General features: G+C 38.6%; 1 protein-coding gene across 1 annotated transcript; it reads left to right on the forward strand.

Annotated features, from left to right (window-relative positions):
* Positions 1-578: 578 nt before the first annotated feature.
* Positions 579-14,281, forward strand: LOC117351852 (protocadherin gamma-A10-like). Its single transcript, XM_033927702.1, has 5 exons — positions 579-2,975; positions 3,246-3,259; positions 8,409-8,529; positions 8,642-8,703; positions 13,876-14,281. Exons 1-5 carry the CDS (start codon positions 579-581, stop codon positions 14,279-14,281), a joined length of 3,000 nt encoding a protein of 999 aa, XP_033783593.1.
* Positions 14,282-14,786: the final 505 nt, after the last annotated feature.

Consider the following 14,786-nt stretch of genomic DNA (forward strand, 5'->3'; position numbering starts at 1 on the left):
ATGGAAACGTAAAATAATATACCAGTATTTTCAAACAAAACAGTGAAACAAAACGAGAAACTGTAAACCTAAGCTATGAAACAGTAATTCACAAGGAGATTGACAAAGAACCTGTCTGCAGGTTCACGAACTTTCAATGTACCTAGGAAGAAATATAAATCGGTTACAGAATAAGAATAACTTGCATCGAGTATTTTATTTAACATATTGGATTAGCAATCCATCTGAGTAGTGTACTATTACGTTTCTCAATGGTTATATGGGCATAAACACACGACGAAATCTTAAATTAGCAACATGAAAATCTGAATAGTAACTACTGGAAATTATCAGTTAATCCTCTGGGCGTCGCTGTTCACTAAGCAGGAGCAGAAATGTAATAAATCCTGTCTTCCCATGAAACAAGCTCAGAATGGCAAGACACTAGGATGCTATGAGGAATCTCGCTGAATACATGCTTCTAATGGTTTGGATTGAATTTAGTCCACAGCTGCAAGAACCAACATCTTACCCATAACATAAGAGAACTACCAAATACAAAAGCAGAACCAGAAAAGACTCCACACAGCACCAGAAACATGGCAGGTGCACAAGCAGATCGAGTATTGTTCTGCTTTGCAATGCTTTCGGTGTGGAAGATGAGCTTTGGACAAATTCGCTATTCAGTTCCTGAGGAAATGGAAGTGGGTTCTTCAGTTGGAAATATTGCCAAGGATTTAAATGTTAAGGGGTTGCCGATGCATGGAGTGCACATTGTTTCAAGAGGTAAGCCTCAGTATTTTGCTCTGAATCTGAAAAGCGGACATTTATGTGTCAACGAAAAAATTGACAGAGAGCTAGTGTGCGGTAAAATAGTTCAATGCTTGTTACATATCGAGATTCTTGTTGAGGATATGGTGAAACTCTATGCAGTTGAACTTGAAATCCAGGATATCAATGACCATCCACCCAGCTTTCCAAATGAGAACATAGAGTTAGATATCAGTGAAAATACCGCACCAGGGATGTCTTTTCTATTGCAGAACGCGCAGGATCTTGATGTGGGAGTTAATTCGCTTCTGAATTATCATCTAAGCAAAAGTAAGCATTTCACACTAGACATCCAAACGGGAGCTGGCAATTTAAATTATGCAAAGCTGGTGCTTCAGGAATCTCTGGACCGGGAAGAACAATCTGTCCACCATCTTACCCTTACAGCAAGTGATGGAGGGCTTCCAGTCAAATCAGGCGCTGCTCAAATCCGCATTACTGTTACGGATGCAAATGACAATGCGCCCGTTTTTAACCAAACCCTTTATAAAGTGACCGTCAGAGAAAATCTGCCTGTCGGTATCGAGGTGGTCACCATCAGCGCTACAGACAGGGACGAAAGAATATATTCGGAGTTAAGCTATTCCTTTACCAAAAATTCAGACACGAATTTGCAGATATTCCAGCTGGACTCAAAATCCGGAAAACTATCGGTTATAGGGAATCTGGACTTTGAACAGTCGGAATTATATGAACTAGAAGTTAATGCAAAAGATGGCGGAGGCCTTTCGGCTAGATCCAAAGTTGTATTAGAAGTGATAGACGTGAACGATAATGCCCCAGGGATCACGATCACGTCTCTCTACAGCCCCCTGGCGGAAAACAGCCCACCTGGAACAATAGTTGCTCTGCTAAATGCGCATGACCGAGACTCTGGACAAAATGGCCAAGTGAATTGCTTCATTTTGGATAATCTCCCATTTCAGATAAAGAAGTCGTTCGGCAGTTATTATAATTTGGCTACCAAGAGTAATCTCGATAGGGAGAAATTTTCAGAATACAACATAAGTATCACAGCTAAAGACAACGGGGTAAACGTCCTCTCCACAACCCAAATTATACACCTGTTGATTTCAGATGTAAATGACAACCCACCTGCCTTTGATAGACCCTTATACTCAGTCTACTTGGCGGAAAATAATCCCACTGGCTCGTCAGTGTTTTGTGCTAAAGCCACCGATCCAGACTGGGATCAAAATGCCAAGGTCACTTACTCCATGAGGGAAAGTTATATTCATCAAGTGCCTTTATCGTCCTACATCTCCATGAACCCAGAGACCGGTGTGATATACGCACTGCGATCTTTCGATTATGAACAAATCAAAGAAATTCACCTCCGGATTCAAGCTGAAGACGGGGGATTCCCGCCTCTCAGCAGTAATGCCACAGTAGCTATTTTCATATTAGACAGAAATGACAATGCTCCTGAAGTCTTATACCCTTCATTCCCCACTGACGGTTCTACTGGAGCTGAGTTGGCTCCACGTTCCTCCGGGACAGGTTATCTGGTGACGAAAGTAATCGCTGTGGATGCAGACTCGGGACAAAATGCATGGTTGTCTTATCGACTGCTGAAGGCCACAGATCACGGGCTTTTCACGGTGGGACTTCACACGGGAGAAATCAGAATTGCCCGCTTGTTTCAGGAGAAGGATGCCGTTCAACAAACCCTCACGATCTTAGTTCAAGACAACGGCCACCCTCCTCTGTCTGCCACAGTCACTGTCACCGCAGTGGTGGCAGACAGCGTTGGAGAAGCACTATCTGATCTGAGCAGCCTGTCGACGTCTTCAGCCACTGACGTTGAGTCAAGCTTCATGTTGTATCTAGTGGTCGCTCTTGCTGTGGTCTCCTGTTTATTCTTCACGTTTATAATAGCGTTGCTGGTCCTGAAGCTTCGCAAGTGGAGACTTTTGCAGACCTACCACGCTTCCAGCGTTCACTTCGGCGCAGTTCCTGCGGGCATTGATGGCGCCAGGGCTTTCCTTCAAAACTACCCCCAGGATGTTTGCTTAGCCACAAACTCTGAAAAAAGAGAGATTAACTTCCCTTTAGGATGTGATGCAAACACTCTCACCTATAACCAGCGGTCTGAGAAGATAGGCTCCAGTGAGTTCGGAAATGCTCTAGACATCTTTTGTAATGAAAAGGAGGCCATGAATCAGGTGAGTTTTCTTCTTTCTGGTATAATGAGGTATCGCCAGTTATTAACACATCTATTGCCCCAAAGCAGAAACTCTTTAAAATGTTCTGCGTCATGTTTCTCAGAAGAAAGGGAACAGAAACCCTACATAAAGTCCAACACAAAGAAAACATATTGAGCAAAAGAAACCTTGAGACAAAGCAATCTTTATTTCTATGAACTCAAATTAAAATACATATAAAAGCACATAAATAAAAAGTCATCAACTGTGTCATGCTTCTTCATTCTATAGGTCCAAAGAGAAAGGTAAGTAACTTGGCAGGCAACACAGATAAAAAGAACAAACAAAAGCAAGTGAAGATGTCCATTCAACCATATAAAAGTATAACTGTAACTTGGGTCCCAAACAGGATCCTAATTTCGGCATAAACATGATGTGCTTTCCTCGAGAGACACTATCTTTAGCTACCAATGAGATGTAAAGAACGTTTAATGATGGGGGTATGAGGCTAAATTAATCTACAAAACTTACCCTTGTCGAGTGCTGATCATGCATCAACGTTTTTCCTATGAATATGCTGGAGAGCTATTTCTTCAATCACAGCTATTGTAAATATTATGTATATTTTAAAATTTCTTACCCGCTTAAATCTAAGTGGCTTACAAAGTACAATCATCAACATAATAATAATTCATTTAGCATCATACACCCATCATTAAAGGTTCTTTACATCTCATCAGTGGATAAAGACAGTGTCCCCTGAAGAAGGTATATGTTTATGACGAAACTAGGATTCTGGTTGGGACCCAAGTTATACAATTAAACTTTTTATGGTTGAATGGACATCTTCACTTGCTTTTTGTTTGTTGGTTTTATCTTCATTCTGTAGCCCTTCTAATTTATATAATTTTCATATGTTTTGTATGTGTTTTAATTTGACAATTGGTAACCATACTTCCATTGAGAATAAAAAGGCCTTTCCTGTGTTTACTGATCAATTCCTTGTACTATATTTATATTTTTACATCTGTTAGTGTGATACTTCTATAAGGTTTGATGAGACATAGCACAGCAACCCAACCTGGTGGTTTACTTAGACTCCCAATAGTGAAAATGATTAAGTAGGAAGAATCTTCAAAAATTCTAAAATATTAATAACTATTTGAAATGAAATAAAATAAGAATAAAAGGAAAACCTTAATAATTATCCTTTTCTTTCACTTCCAACTTTAGTATCTAAAAAGAATTGGGATGGCTTCCAAAATATTTATACTTGATATACTACTCAAACTAAAGTGCTAGAGCAATTTAAAAATGCTAAAATATCACACAATGCAATAAAATTATCATTATAATAATAAAAACTATCACAATTGAACAATTCCCAATAATAAACCATTTCATTACAGTATTCAATATCCACCACCCATTATCAGTAAATATTACCATAGCATTCAGTTTATAATTTTCTAATAATCCAATTCTATTTACATTACAAAACTCTCAGTAAAAAGCCAAGTTTTCAATAACTTCCAAAAGTTCATATAACTTTGTATGAATTGTATTTCAACTGGCAAACAGTTCCACAAACTGCTGTAGAATCTGCATAACAAAATGCCCTTTTTTGTGTCTTAATCAATTTCACTTTATTCAAAGAAGGTAGTTGAAGTAAATGCTTCTGTGATGAGTGGAAAGAACGTGATGGTACATCAGTTTTTCTGACTAGTACTTTGGAACCTTGGGTTATTCGATTTAATGCACTGCTTCTCACCTAGCACTGCAAAGTCATTTATAATGTTAAAAAAAATAAAACAATATCAAGGAAAGAGAAAAAATACTAAGAAAAATGTTTAGGATAGAGGACATATGGAAAGAGAAAGATGAAGAGGGGAGAATGGGGGTGAGGGATGTTGGCAGAGCAGGTGGTCTTAGTGACAGAGAGTGAGTGATGTTTCATTATGGTTAGTTAAACAGTCACATCATCCAGTTCTTGATCCACATTAGCAGAAAATAACAAATTTTACTATTTTATTTAGTTATGTACTGCAACTTGATATACTGTACGTAGATGGGCCAAAGCGTGGCAACTAAGCAGTTATCAAAACAAATTTAAAGTCTTAGGGGGAAAACACATAGGGAGCAGAAAGAAAGAAAGAAAGAAAGAAAGAGGAAGGTTATGCCGAGGAGAGCTGGGTTTTGATTAAGAGTTTAAATGTAGAGAAGGAGGGTTCTAATCTGGAAAAATGTAGGGAAGAAGGATTCTAATCTGGAAAATAAGAGAATTCCAAAGCTTGAGACCAAGATAGCTGAAGGCAGATTCATGGGAAATATTTAAGCAGAGAGGGGAAAGAGAAGGGAAGTCAAGAAGATTATTATGAAAGGAGCAGAGAGAATGGGTGGGAGCATAGGGAATGAGAATGCTGTTGATATAGGTAGGGGCAGAGGGAAGGTGACCTTCAAAAATCAGCAGATCTTGAGCTTAATATGGATGGAGACAGGAGAGGGATGATATGATCAAAACAATGTGCACAATGGAGGAACTTTACTGTAGTAAATTGAATGAGGTGAATTTGCATTATTGAATGGAGATGGGGACCAGCATGGTGGTAATTACAGTAGTCTAGATGGGAAATGATGAGGGCAATAAGTATAGAGTGAATAAAAGAGAAACGATAAAGGAACAATAATATGAAACATACAAGCATGATGACAAATAAAGGCCAAATGACCCATCCAGTCTGCACATCCTTAGTAACCATTATCTCTTCCTCTCTCTAAGAGATCACATCTGCTTATCCCATGCGTTCTTGAATTCAGACAGTCTTTGTCTCCACCACTTCTTCTGGGAGACTGTTCCACGCATCTACCGTCCATTCTGTAAAAAAATATTTCCTTAGATTACTCCTGAGCTTCTCACCTCTTAACTTCAACCTATGCCCTCTCTTTTTGGAGCTTCCTTTCAAATGAAAGAGACTTGACTCATGCACATTTACACCACATAGGTATTTAAACATCTCTATCATATCTCCCCTTTCCTGCCTTTCCTTCAAAGTATGGATGCAATGAAGGGCAAAGAAAGATGAACACATCAATTTGAGGCTTGAAAGAAAGTTTAGTATAAAGAGGACACTCAGCAATTTCACTGAGTCTTTGAAGGGATGAGAGTGATCATCAATAGATGGGGAAAGAAAGAGTATAAGGTCTGAGGAAAGAAATGGCCTCATATTCGAAGATATTGTGATAAGGTGAAAGCAGAAAATAAGGGAACTTAGAGAGGACAAGGCAATAACATGAAATAAGATTTGGATTCATCATCATAATAGATGGGGATATAGCCTTGTTCTTGGATAACAGTGAGGAGAGAGGAAAATATTAATAAGAGTAGAGGCAAGGATAAAGACAAAAGATGCCAGATTAAGAGGAAATCCTGGTGAGAGGGAATGAGTATGAGAGACCTGACACATATGCTCAAAGTGGTATTTAGAGACCAAGAGAGAACAAAATCACAGAATGATCTTCCAAGACAAAGGCAAAAGAGAGGTCAAGAAACACAACAATCAAAGAACCATGTTGGTCCAGGGCAGAATGGATGGTGTCATTAAAAAGTAAAAGAAGTGATTCAGTTCTATGTTCCTGATATAACGCTGCATGGATGGAGTGAAAAATGTTGGTATTTTAAAGATAGGATTTGAGTTGAGAGAGAACCAGTTTTCCTACAGTAGGATCTTGGAAAAGAATGGAAGATTGGAAATGGGGTGAAAGTTTTCAAATGTTTAAAAATATTCACAAGAGCCTCATAGTAAGTAAGAGAGGAAGCCCTGGAATGCTTTCCATTGACAGTTTTTTCTCTATCTCTTTTCATATTATAACTAGTGATATGTAACAGAATAGATAACCCTGAGGAAACAGGAAGGAAGAGGGTAGAAAGGGTCATAGATTTGATATATGGTTTATGGTTTAATTTTATTTAATATACTACCCTTCCTCAGGCAATAGGGTGGTTTATAGTAACAATAAAATTTTAAATTTGAAAGGAACTACAGTATAGATCAAAACTTAAGGGGATAGCAAAGGAGGAGACATAAAATAAAAAGTTAAAAAACAATTAACAAACTGCATTCTTCGTAGACCCTTAAAGCCCCTGAACCATCCAACTGAATAGAAAAAGCCTTTTCATAAAGGTAGGTTTTCAAAAGGGTTCTGATCTTCAAGTATATTGACTCAAGATGAACTGTAGTGGGGAGGGAATCCCGGAGGGAAAGTGAGATACAAAAAAAGTCTCTGTCGCTGGTCAGCTCATAATGGACTGAACAAATTGGAAGGATATGAGGATGTTTGGCAGTAAGTTGATGGACAGTAAGTGCAGATAAGAGAAGAGTGATAGGCTGGACTATTGCCATGAATGGATTTGAAAGTCAGAATCAGGATCTTAAACTGAATACGGAATGAGATAGGAAGCCAATGATGTTGAAGGAATAAAGGGGTAAGACAGTCGAAACATGAAGCATTAGAAAGGAGACAAATGGCTGTGTTCTGATTTGTTTGTAGTCTACAAATTTGTGTTTGAGGGAATCCTGCATAAACACTAGCAGTAATCTAATTTTGAAAGAACAGATGAATAAATTATAGTTTTCTCTGTGAGTTTAGGTTTAGGCTGTCTTAAGGAGTAAAAGCAAAATGTGACTACTGTAGTGATATGGTGTTCAAAGGAAGCTATTGGTCAAGAATTACACCCAGATGTTTGACTTGAATAACCAGTGAAAGAAGTGTATTCAAAAGAATAGGTGATGAGTTAGGGGCAGGGTTCTTACCAGTGATCCAGCAGCCAAGAGATTTTGAAGGGCTACAAAAAAATCTATTATTATACAGTATATCCAGTCAGAGATCAAATATAAAGCTCATGTAAGAGGTGAGATGTCTGGATATGAAGCACTTGTCTCGTGAATCAATAGAATGTCATCAGCATAAAAAATAGCTTGATACCTTGTTCCTGAATTAGAAGTGCCAACCAACTGGAGAAAATGTTGAAGAGTAGAGGGGCAAGAACAGATCCTTGGGAAACTCCACATGTGATGGTCAGGGAAAAGGACCCGGAATGAATGATTTCTTTAAAAAGAGGTAAACCAAGAAAGAACACAACCTGTAATACCAAAGTTCTGAAGCTGAGCAAGAAGAATAAAGTGATCAATCACATCAAAGGCACATGTTAAATCTAAAGATACTAAAATTGTAATGTTGCCCCTATCTAATGCAGACTAAAAAAGGATTCAAAAGAGTTTCGCAACTGTGATTGGGTTGAAATCTAGGCTGATGGGGGATAAAGGATGTTTTTGTTTCTATGAAATCTGTCAGTTGCTTAAAAACAACTTGTTCCATAAGTTTTGAAAGACATGGAAGATTTGAAATTGGATGACAATTCTGTGGAGATTCATGATCAAATAATATTTTTTTCAGTATGGGGTACACAATTGTTTGTTTCCAAACAGTTGGAAATAAACCATTGGATAAAGTATTACAGATCATTGAGAAGATATATGGAATGAGGCAGTGCGGATTTCAGAAATGTATGATGAAGGTATGGGATCAAAAGGAAGAGTATTTTTTATGAAAGGGATTTACTAGTTTAGTAAAAGAGGTCAAGTTAAGTAATGTGAAAGACCATGTCTGTGATATTGCTACATTTTCAGAAGAAGAGGGAGAAACTGGTAGATTACCAGCTGGTGGAGGAAGTTGGAAGAAGGTTGAAAAGGTATCAGGAGCCAAGGAGACTGGTGGTTGCTGATTGCGGAGTTTTGCTACCTTTGTGCTGAAAAAGTTGGCAAGATCCTCTGAAGTGAGTGAACAATTTGAGGTCTGTGTGATATTAGGAGAAGTAGTAAGGTCATGGAAAATAGAGAACAGTTTCCTTGGTCTGTTAGCAGCATGTTGAATCTGCAAAGAAAAATAGAACTTTTTGGCTTGAAAATGATAAAATATTATAGGTGTATAAAATGAAAGACTGAGTGGCTTTTCTTTGTTTTTAACATCGCCTTTCTGCATGTCATGTGAGATGGCATAGCAGAATGAGACCGGAGTGAATCCATCTAGATCTAGGGAGATAGGTAGTGGGGTTAGTGGTAGAGGTTTTTTTTAGACAGGCTCTGACCATGAGCTGAGTTCCATGTTGAAGCTTGGGAGTCAAGAGGAAAGCTGTCAAAGTCAGGAGGCAAAAGAGTACAAAATGAAGAAATGGTAGATGGATCAATTTTTGAGATTACCGATGATGAGCCTGAGGGAGCAGGGAATACCCTAAATTGGACTATTAGCTGAAATTAAATAAAAAAGTGGCCAGACCAAGGAATTGGGGGTGAATCAGAAGTCTCAAAGAGAAATAAAAGAAGAGGCAAATGAAGAAATTACCAGATCAAGTATGTGTCCTGCATGGTGAGTAGGGAACAAAATATGTTGTTTTAAAGTAAGATCTGTCAATAGGGAAAGAAAGGCCTTATCATAAGAATTCATAGGAGTATCCAATTAAAGTCACCAAGGATTAGAAGAATAGGATAGAGAGTAGCAACAAGGGACAGAATGTGAGAAAATGAGTTCCAAGTATCTAGATTGAGTGAAGAAGGGAAGTATATTAGAAGTACGTGAAGAAGAATTTGTAAAAGGAACACTTTATAAATGAAAGAATCAGACATTAGTTCCTGAGCATGAATAGAAGGTCAAAAAAGGGCAACACCACTACCAGAGCAAGACAAATGGCACACTCCAAAAAACAAGTACATTGAAAGAGAAAGGATTCTTCACCCCTCTTTAACTATCTCTATAAGATAGAGGATGGGATCAGGGAAGGAAGAGAGAAGATTCAAAATAGCAGAAGTCTTTTTCCTTACAGATTGACAGTTTACCAGAAAAAAAGGAAGAGACAGTATTGGGGAAAGAATCTTGAAGACCTATTGTAATGCTAACTAAGGTGGTCTTTTACTAAGGCGCGTTAACCAATTTAGCGCGCTCTAAATGCTGACACATCCATAGAATAGCTTTTATTGCATGCTAAATCGGCTAGCACGCTTTAGAAAAAAAAAACTAAAGGATGGTGAAAGGGTAAACAATCAATAAGGAATTCTTACCTAAATTCTATCAGTAAACCATGAGAAATGGGAGAAGTTCCTCCACAAAACAAGAATTAATAGGCTTTTTGTGGAGGACTGAGAGTATAAAGGAGGCATATGTAATGAGTTGAAGGAACCAAAAATAAGCAAAGACACAATAAAATGAGTCAAAAAGAGACTCATCTCAAGACTTGCCCCAAGGAACTTGCACAAGGAGCATGACTTGCTCCTTGTGTACACTCCTTTGGTGTGGACACCACTAGCAGGCAGATTATAAACACTAACAAGGTTTGGGGCAATGATGGGAAGGCAGTGGGTGGAGTCAGATGGCTGGCATCAGGCGAAGGGCACACTGGGCAAGCAGTAAGGAGCAGAGCAACAGCGGAAAGGCAGTGGGCAGAGTCAGATTGCTGGCATCAAGTGAGAAAAGCTCCAGGCAAGCAGTCTGCAGCAAAATAAAATAAAAAGGTGAGAAACATCAGACAGCAATTAAGCTAGCAAAGCAGAGTCTTTCTGTAGGTACAACAAAAGCGGTTTACATATATTATATGCAGGCACTTTTTTCTGTTTCTAATGGGCTCACAAAATGAGAAGTGATCTAAAAAAGTTAAAGACTATTTGAATTTCTAACAGTTAAACTTTCATGTGATTGATGCATTTGGGGTACAGAAATCCAGCGGAGTTGTATGAGGGGTAAGGAGGGAGAAAAGTGGAGGAACCAGAGAGACACCTCAGGGTAAAAGTATCTGATGATTTCAAGGTAGTGAAAGAGGCAAAGGAGATAAATCTGCCTTTGTATAGGTCATAGATGAGGTCTTACTTGTAATACTGTGGTATGTAAGTCCAAAGAAAATGATGTGTGGTCTATACCAAAAGACATATAAGATGAAACTTGAGGACCTACAGTAAATATGTATACCCTAGAGAAGAAAGAGGAAAGATTTTGAATACATGGACAGTATTAATGCACATTCAGACAAACACGTAAAAAAGGAAGCTATAGAACTAAGAAATGCAATATGAAGTTGGAACAAGGAAGACTATGAAGCAACATCAAAAATATATTTTCACAGAAAGAGTGGTGGATGCTTGGCAGGACCTCCTGGAGAAAATAACATTGACAAAAATGGTGAAGAAGTTCAAAGAAGAGACAAGAAGAAGAACTAGCTTCCACAGATTACATAGTCCAAGGAAGAATGAAGATGGCCAGAAAAAGGATAATCTACACAGAGTCACACTGAAAAGAGCCCTTATTCAATAGCTCAACATGGTTGTGTTTCAGCATGTGCCTTTGGCAGGAGTCCTTAAATATTGTGTACAAATGCTACATGTTTTTGTCGATGTAAGATTCAGAAAAGGTCCTCAACCTTTAACAAGTGCTCAAGATAGCATATGGAAGCTCTGTCAGGAAGTGAGTTTCACTGTGATTCCTGTTTATCTGTTATCCTTCTTCTTGATCATCTCCACACTTCCTTGGGTGGAATTCAAAAAGGTATAAGATAACACAAGAGACCCCTTAATAAAAAGAGGATGGAACTCATCAAGTACTGGAACCTCAGTTCAAAAGAGAAGTAAAATTATTTTTTTATGCTTCTGAAAATACAAAAGGTAATCTGCATGTAATGGTAGTTATAATCCTAAATAAAGGCATGGAGATAAATTCCACAGAGAAGTTAAAGCCCTGATTAGCTTACTTGGCAGACAACATGATGGCAGATAAAGGCCAAATGGCCCATCCAGTTTGCCCATCCGCAATAGCCATTATCTCTTCATCTCTCTAAGAAATCTGACGTGCCTATCCTAAGCTCTCTTGAATTCAGACACAGTCTCCGTCTCCACCACCTCATCCAGTAGACTTTTCTATGCATCTTCCATCCTACTCAACTGCCATATACTTGTAAGTGACACCTGTAACCATAAGGGCTATTGTGGTGGTAGACAGGTGAGTCTAGTAGGTTTTGGGAAGTTTACAGCAGTGCCCTCTAAGATGTCCCACTGTTCTGTTGGCATGTTTGTGTGGCCAATCCATTACAATGATAGCCACTCCCATGTCCATTTTCAACTTGGACATTTCTGTGGTCGAACATGGGTATAAAGTTAGCATCCTAACTGCCAAGACATTCAACTAGGTGATTTTCAAAATTATATATATTTGGACATCTAGCAGTTTGTCTTTCAAAAGTGGACATTTCTATGCTTCTTACTTTGATGTACAGTGCTGCATGTGTCTGGTAGCATTATAGAAATAATAAATAGTACTGTAGTAATAGTTGTTCTAACTTTAGACATTTAGTGGAAAATGTTCAAGTCAGACTTAGACATCCTTTTGGAAAATGGCCCTCTACAGTAGAGAATGACACGGTGACAAAATTCATCACCATTCCCATCCCCGCGGATAACCGCGGGAAACCATCTTCATGCCATTCTTTAAGGAGAGAGGGAAGAATCAGAATATGAATGGCCACAACCACTGACCCGCAAGCTTTGCTTTGAAGAACGCTGGTATAGAAGGACTGAGGTTGAAATAGACACTAAAGAATGACAGTCTCTGGTATCCAGATATTGTGATGTCATAATGCCTCATTCCACCAGTGCCTAAGAGCCAATCACATCAGTGATGTCACAATGGCTTCATTATCCTTGGCTCACATAAGAATCAGAGTATGAATGGCCACAACCACTGACCCACAAGCTTTGCTTTAAAGAATGCTGGTGTAGAAGGACTGAGGTTGAAATAGACACTAGAAAATGACATGGGGTTATTTCCCGCGGTTATCCGCGGGGACAGGAACGGTGATGAATTTTATCACCATGTCATTCTCTACTCTACAACTCTAAGCAAGCATCAGATCAAATTAATCTTTTTATATCTTGCTGAAGAATATACTTTTTACATTTTGTTTTTCTTCTATGAATATCATGGGAACAGACCCCGGATACATTGTTTGTTGTTCTTTTTTGTAGTTATTCTTGTTCAAACACAACAGAAGAATGCAACATGATAGCAAAAGTAGTCTCTTTTAAAGACACAGTATTGTATTCTCCAATGTATATTGAAGCATTTCTCAGTTGAAAAAATTATTTCAATGCCACAGAATTATTCTCAAATTGTACAATGGTGGTTTTATTGTATTATGCTAAGTTTATGGGAAGATATAAGAAGGCAATGCACTTCTAGAATGGTCTAGTGGTAGAGTTGCTGCCTCTGGACCTAGAGGCTGTGAGATCAAGTCCCAACACTACTACTCCATTACCCCAGGTACAAAATAAGTACTTGTATATACATAAACTGCTTTGAATCTGTGACCACAAAAAGGCAGTATACTGTACAAGCCCCATCCTACCTTTCTCATAGTTCTTAGGGATCTCAAAGTCCCTCCTTGAGGGCCGCAATCCAGTTGGGTTTTCAGGATTTCCCCAATGAGGGCCGCAATCCAGTTGGGTTTTCAAGATTTCCCCAATGAATATGCATTGAAAGCAGTGCATGCACATAGATCTCATGTATATTCATTGGGGAAATCCTGAAAACCTGACTGGATTGTGGCCCTCAAGGAGGGACTTTGAGACAGAATCACATCTAGTTAGGATTCCCATCCAACAGACATTTTCCTGCTTCTGTAAACATACAGGACCCATATTATCCAAACTGGAAAAAAAAATCAGTGTGAAAACCAAAGGTTACTTGTCACAAATCAGTTACCCCAAACAATTTTACATAAATGGAGATCAGTCCTTTCAAAATTATTATAAGCAAATAACCCCTGATATCTATTTATCATGCTAATGAGCATGAATAACAAAACTAAGCACTCAACATAACCTTGCAGCACAGCCATGATCACATCCTCAGCACAGGGATGGTCTTCATGTGTACAAAGCAATGTCAGCTGTTTAAGCTTCCACATTGGTACAGCTATTCAAAGAATATATTTTCTAAGAAGACACAAAGATACTGCCAAAAAGATGCTCATTCAATCTTACATTAATGTTACCTACAAGTATTCTACAAGTATCTACAAGTATCTATTTACATTTACTGGGCCTTTGACTGGGACACATTTGCTTCCACACATGTATAGGAAATACAAAATGTTACTTGAGAAACCATTCATGGATCAATATCGAATTTGTGAATGGTTAAGGAGAGGTGAATTGAAACCTAAGGATGAGCAAATTGATAGTTGCAGCCCAGGACAGCAGTTTATGGATGAGGTGGTTTACAGCAAGCATTGAGAAAATTGATGCAACAGACATCTGTAGATTCTGTAGAAAGAGCTAGAAACCATTACTCATAATGTGGCTGGCTGCAAAGAGCTGATAACAGAAACTTTTTATACAGAAAAGCACAACAAGGTGACACATTTCATTCAGTGGAAACTCTGTAAGGATTAAAACATCAGTGTACCGGAAAGCATTGAGATCAAGACCCTAAGAGAATTATCAAAAACGAAGAGGTTAGGATCACCTGGGACATTCCCATCCTGACTGATAAAAGCTGGATGCAGAAGACAGGCAGATATATAAGAAAAAGAAACACCAGAACAGCATTGATTATAGAGGTGTCGGTCCCAATTACTTGAATCATACAGTTCAAAACCAAGAAATGTGACAGAAAGATACAGAAATATTTCTCATTGTTTTGGTTGTCACAGCAGTGGTGTAGTAAGGGGGGAACAATGGGGTGGTCTGCCCTGGGTGCCATGTTGGTGGGGGCGCTGTCACAACTCCTCCTCTCTGC

The sequence above is a fragment of the Geotrypetes seraphini genome, chromosome 18, assembly GCF_902459505.1.
Source record: "Geotrypetes seraphini chromosome 18, aGeoSer1.1, whole genome shotgun sequence".
In the NCBI taxonomy this organism is placed as follows: domain Eukaryota; kingdom Metazoa; phylum Chordata; class Amphibia; order Gymnophiona; family Dermophiidae; genus Geotrypetes; species Geotrypetes seraphini.

Coding starts and splice junctions, on each gene's coding strand:
- LOC117351852 (XM_033927702.1), top strand. CDS start 579: ATGGCAGGTGCACAAGCAGATCGAGTATTGTTCTGCTTTGCAATGCTT. Junction 8,530..8,641: donor TTCAGAAATGTATGATGAAG/GTATGGGATCAA, acceptor CTACATTTTCAG/AAGAAGAGGGAGAAACTGGT. Junction 8,704..13,875: donor GTTGGAAGAAGGTTGAAAAG/GTATCAGGAGCC, acceptor ATAACCTTGCAG/CACAGCCATGATCACATCCT.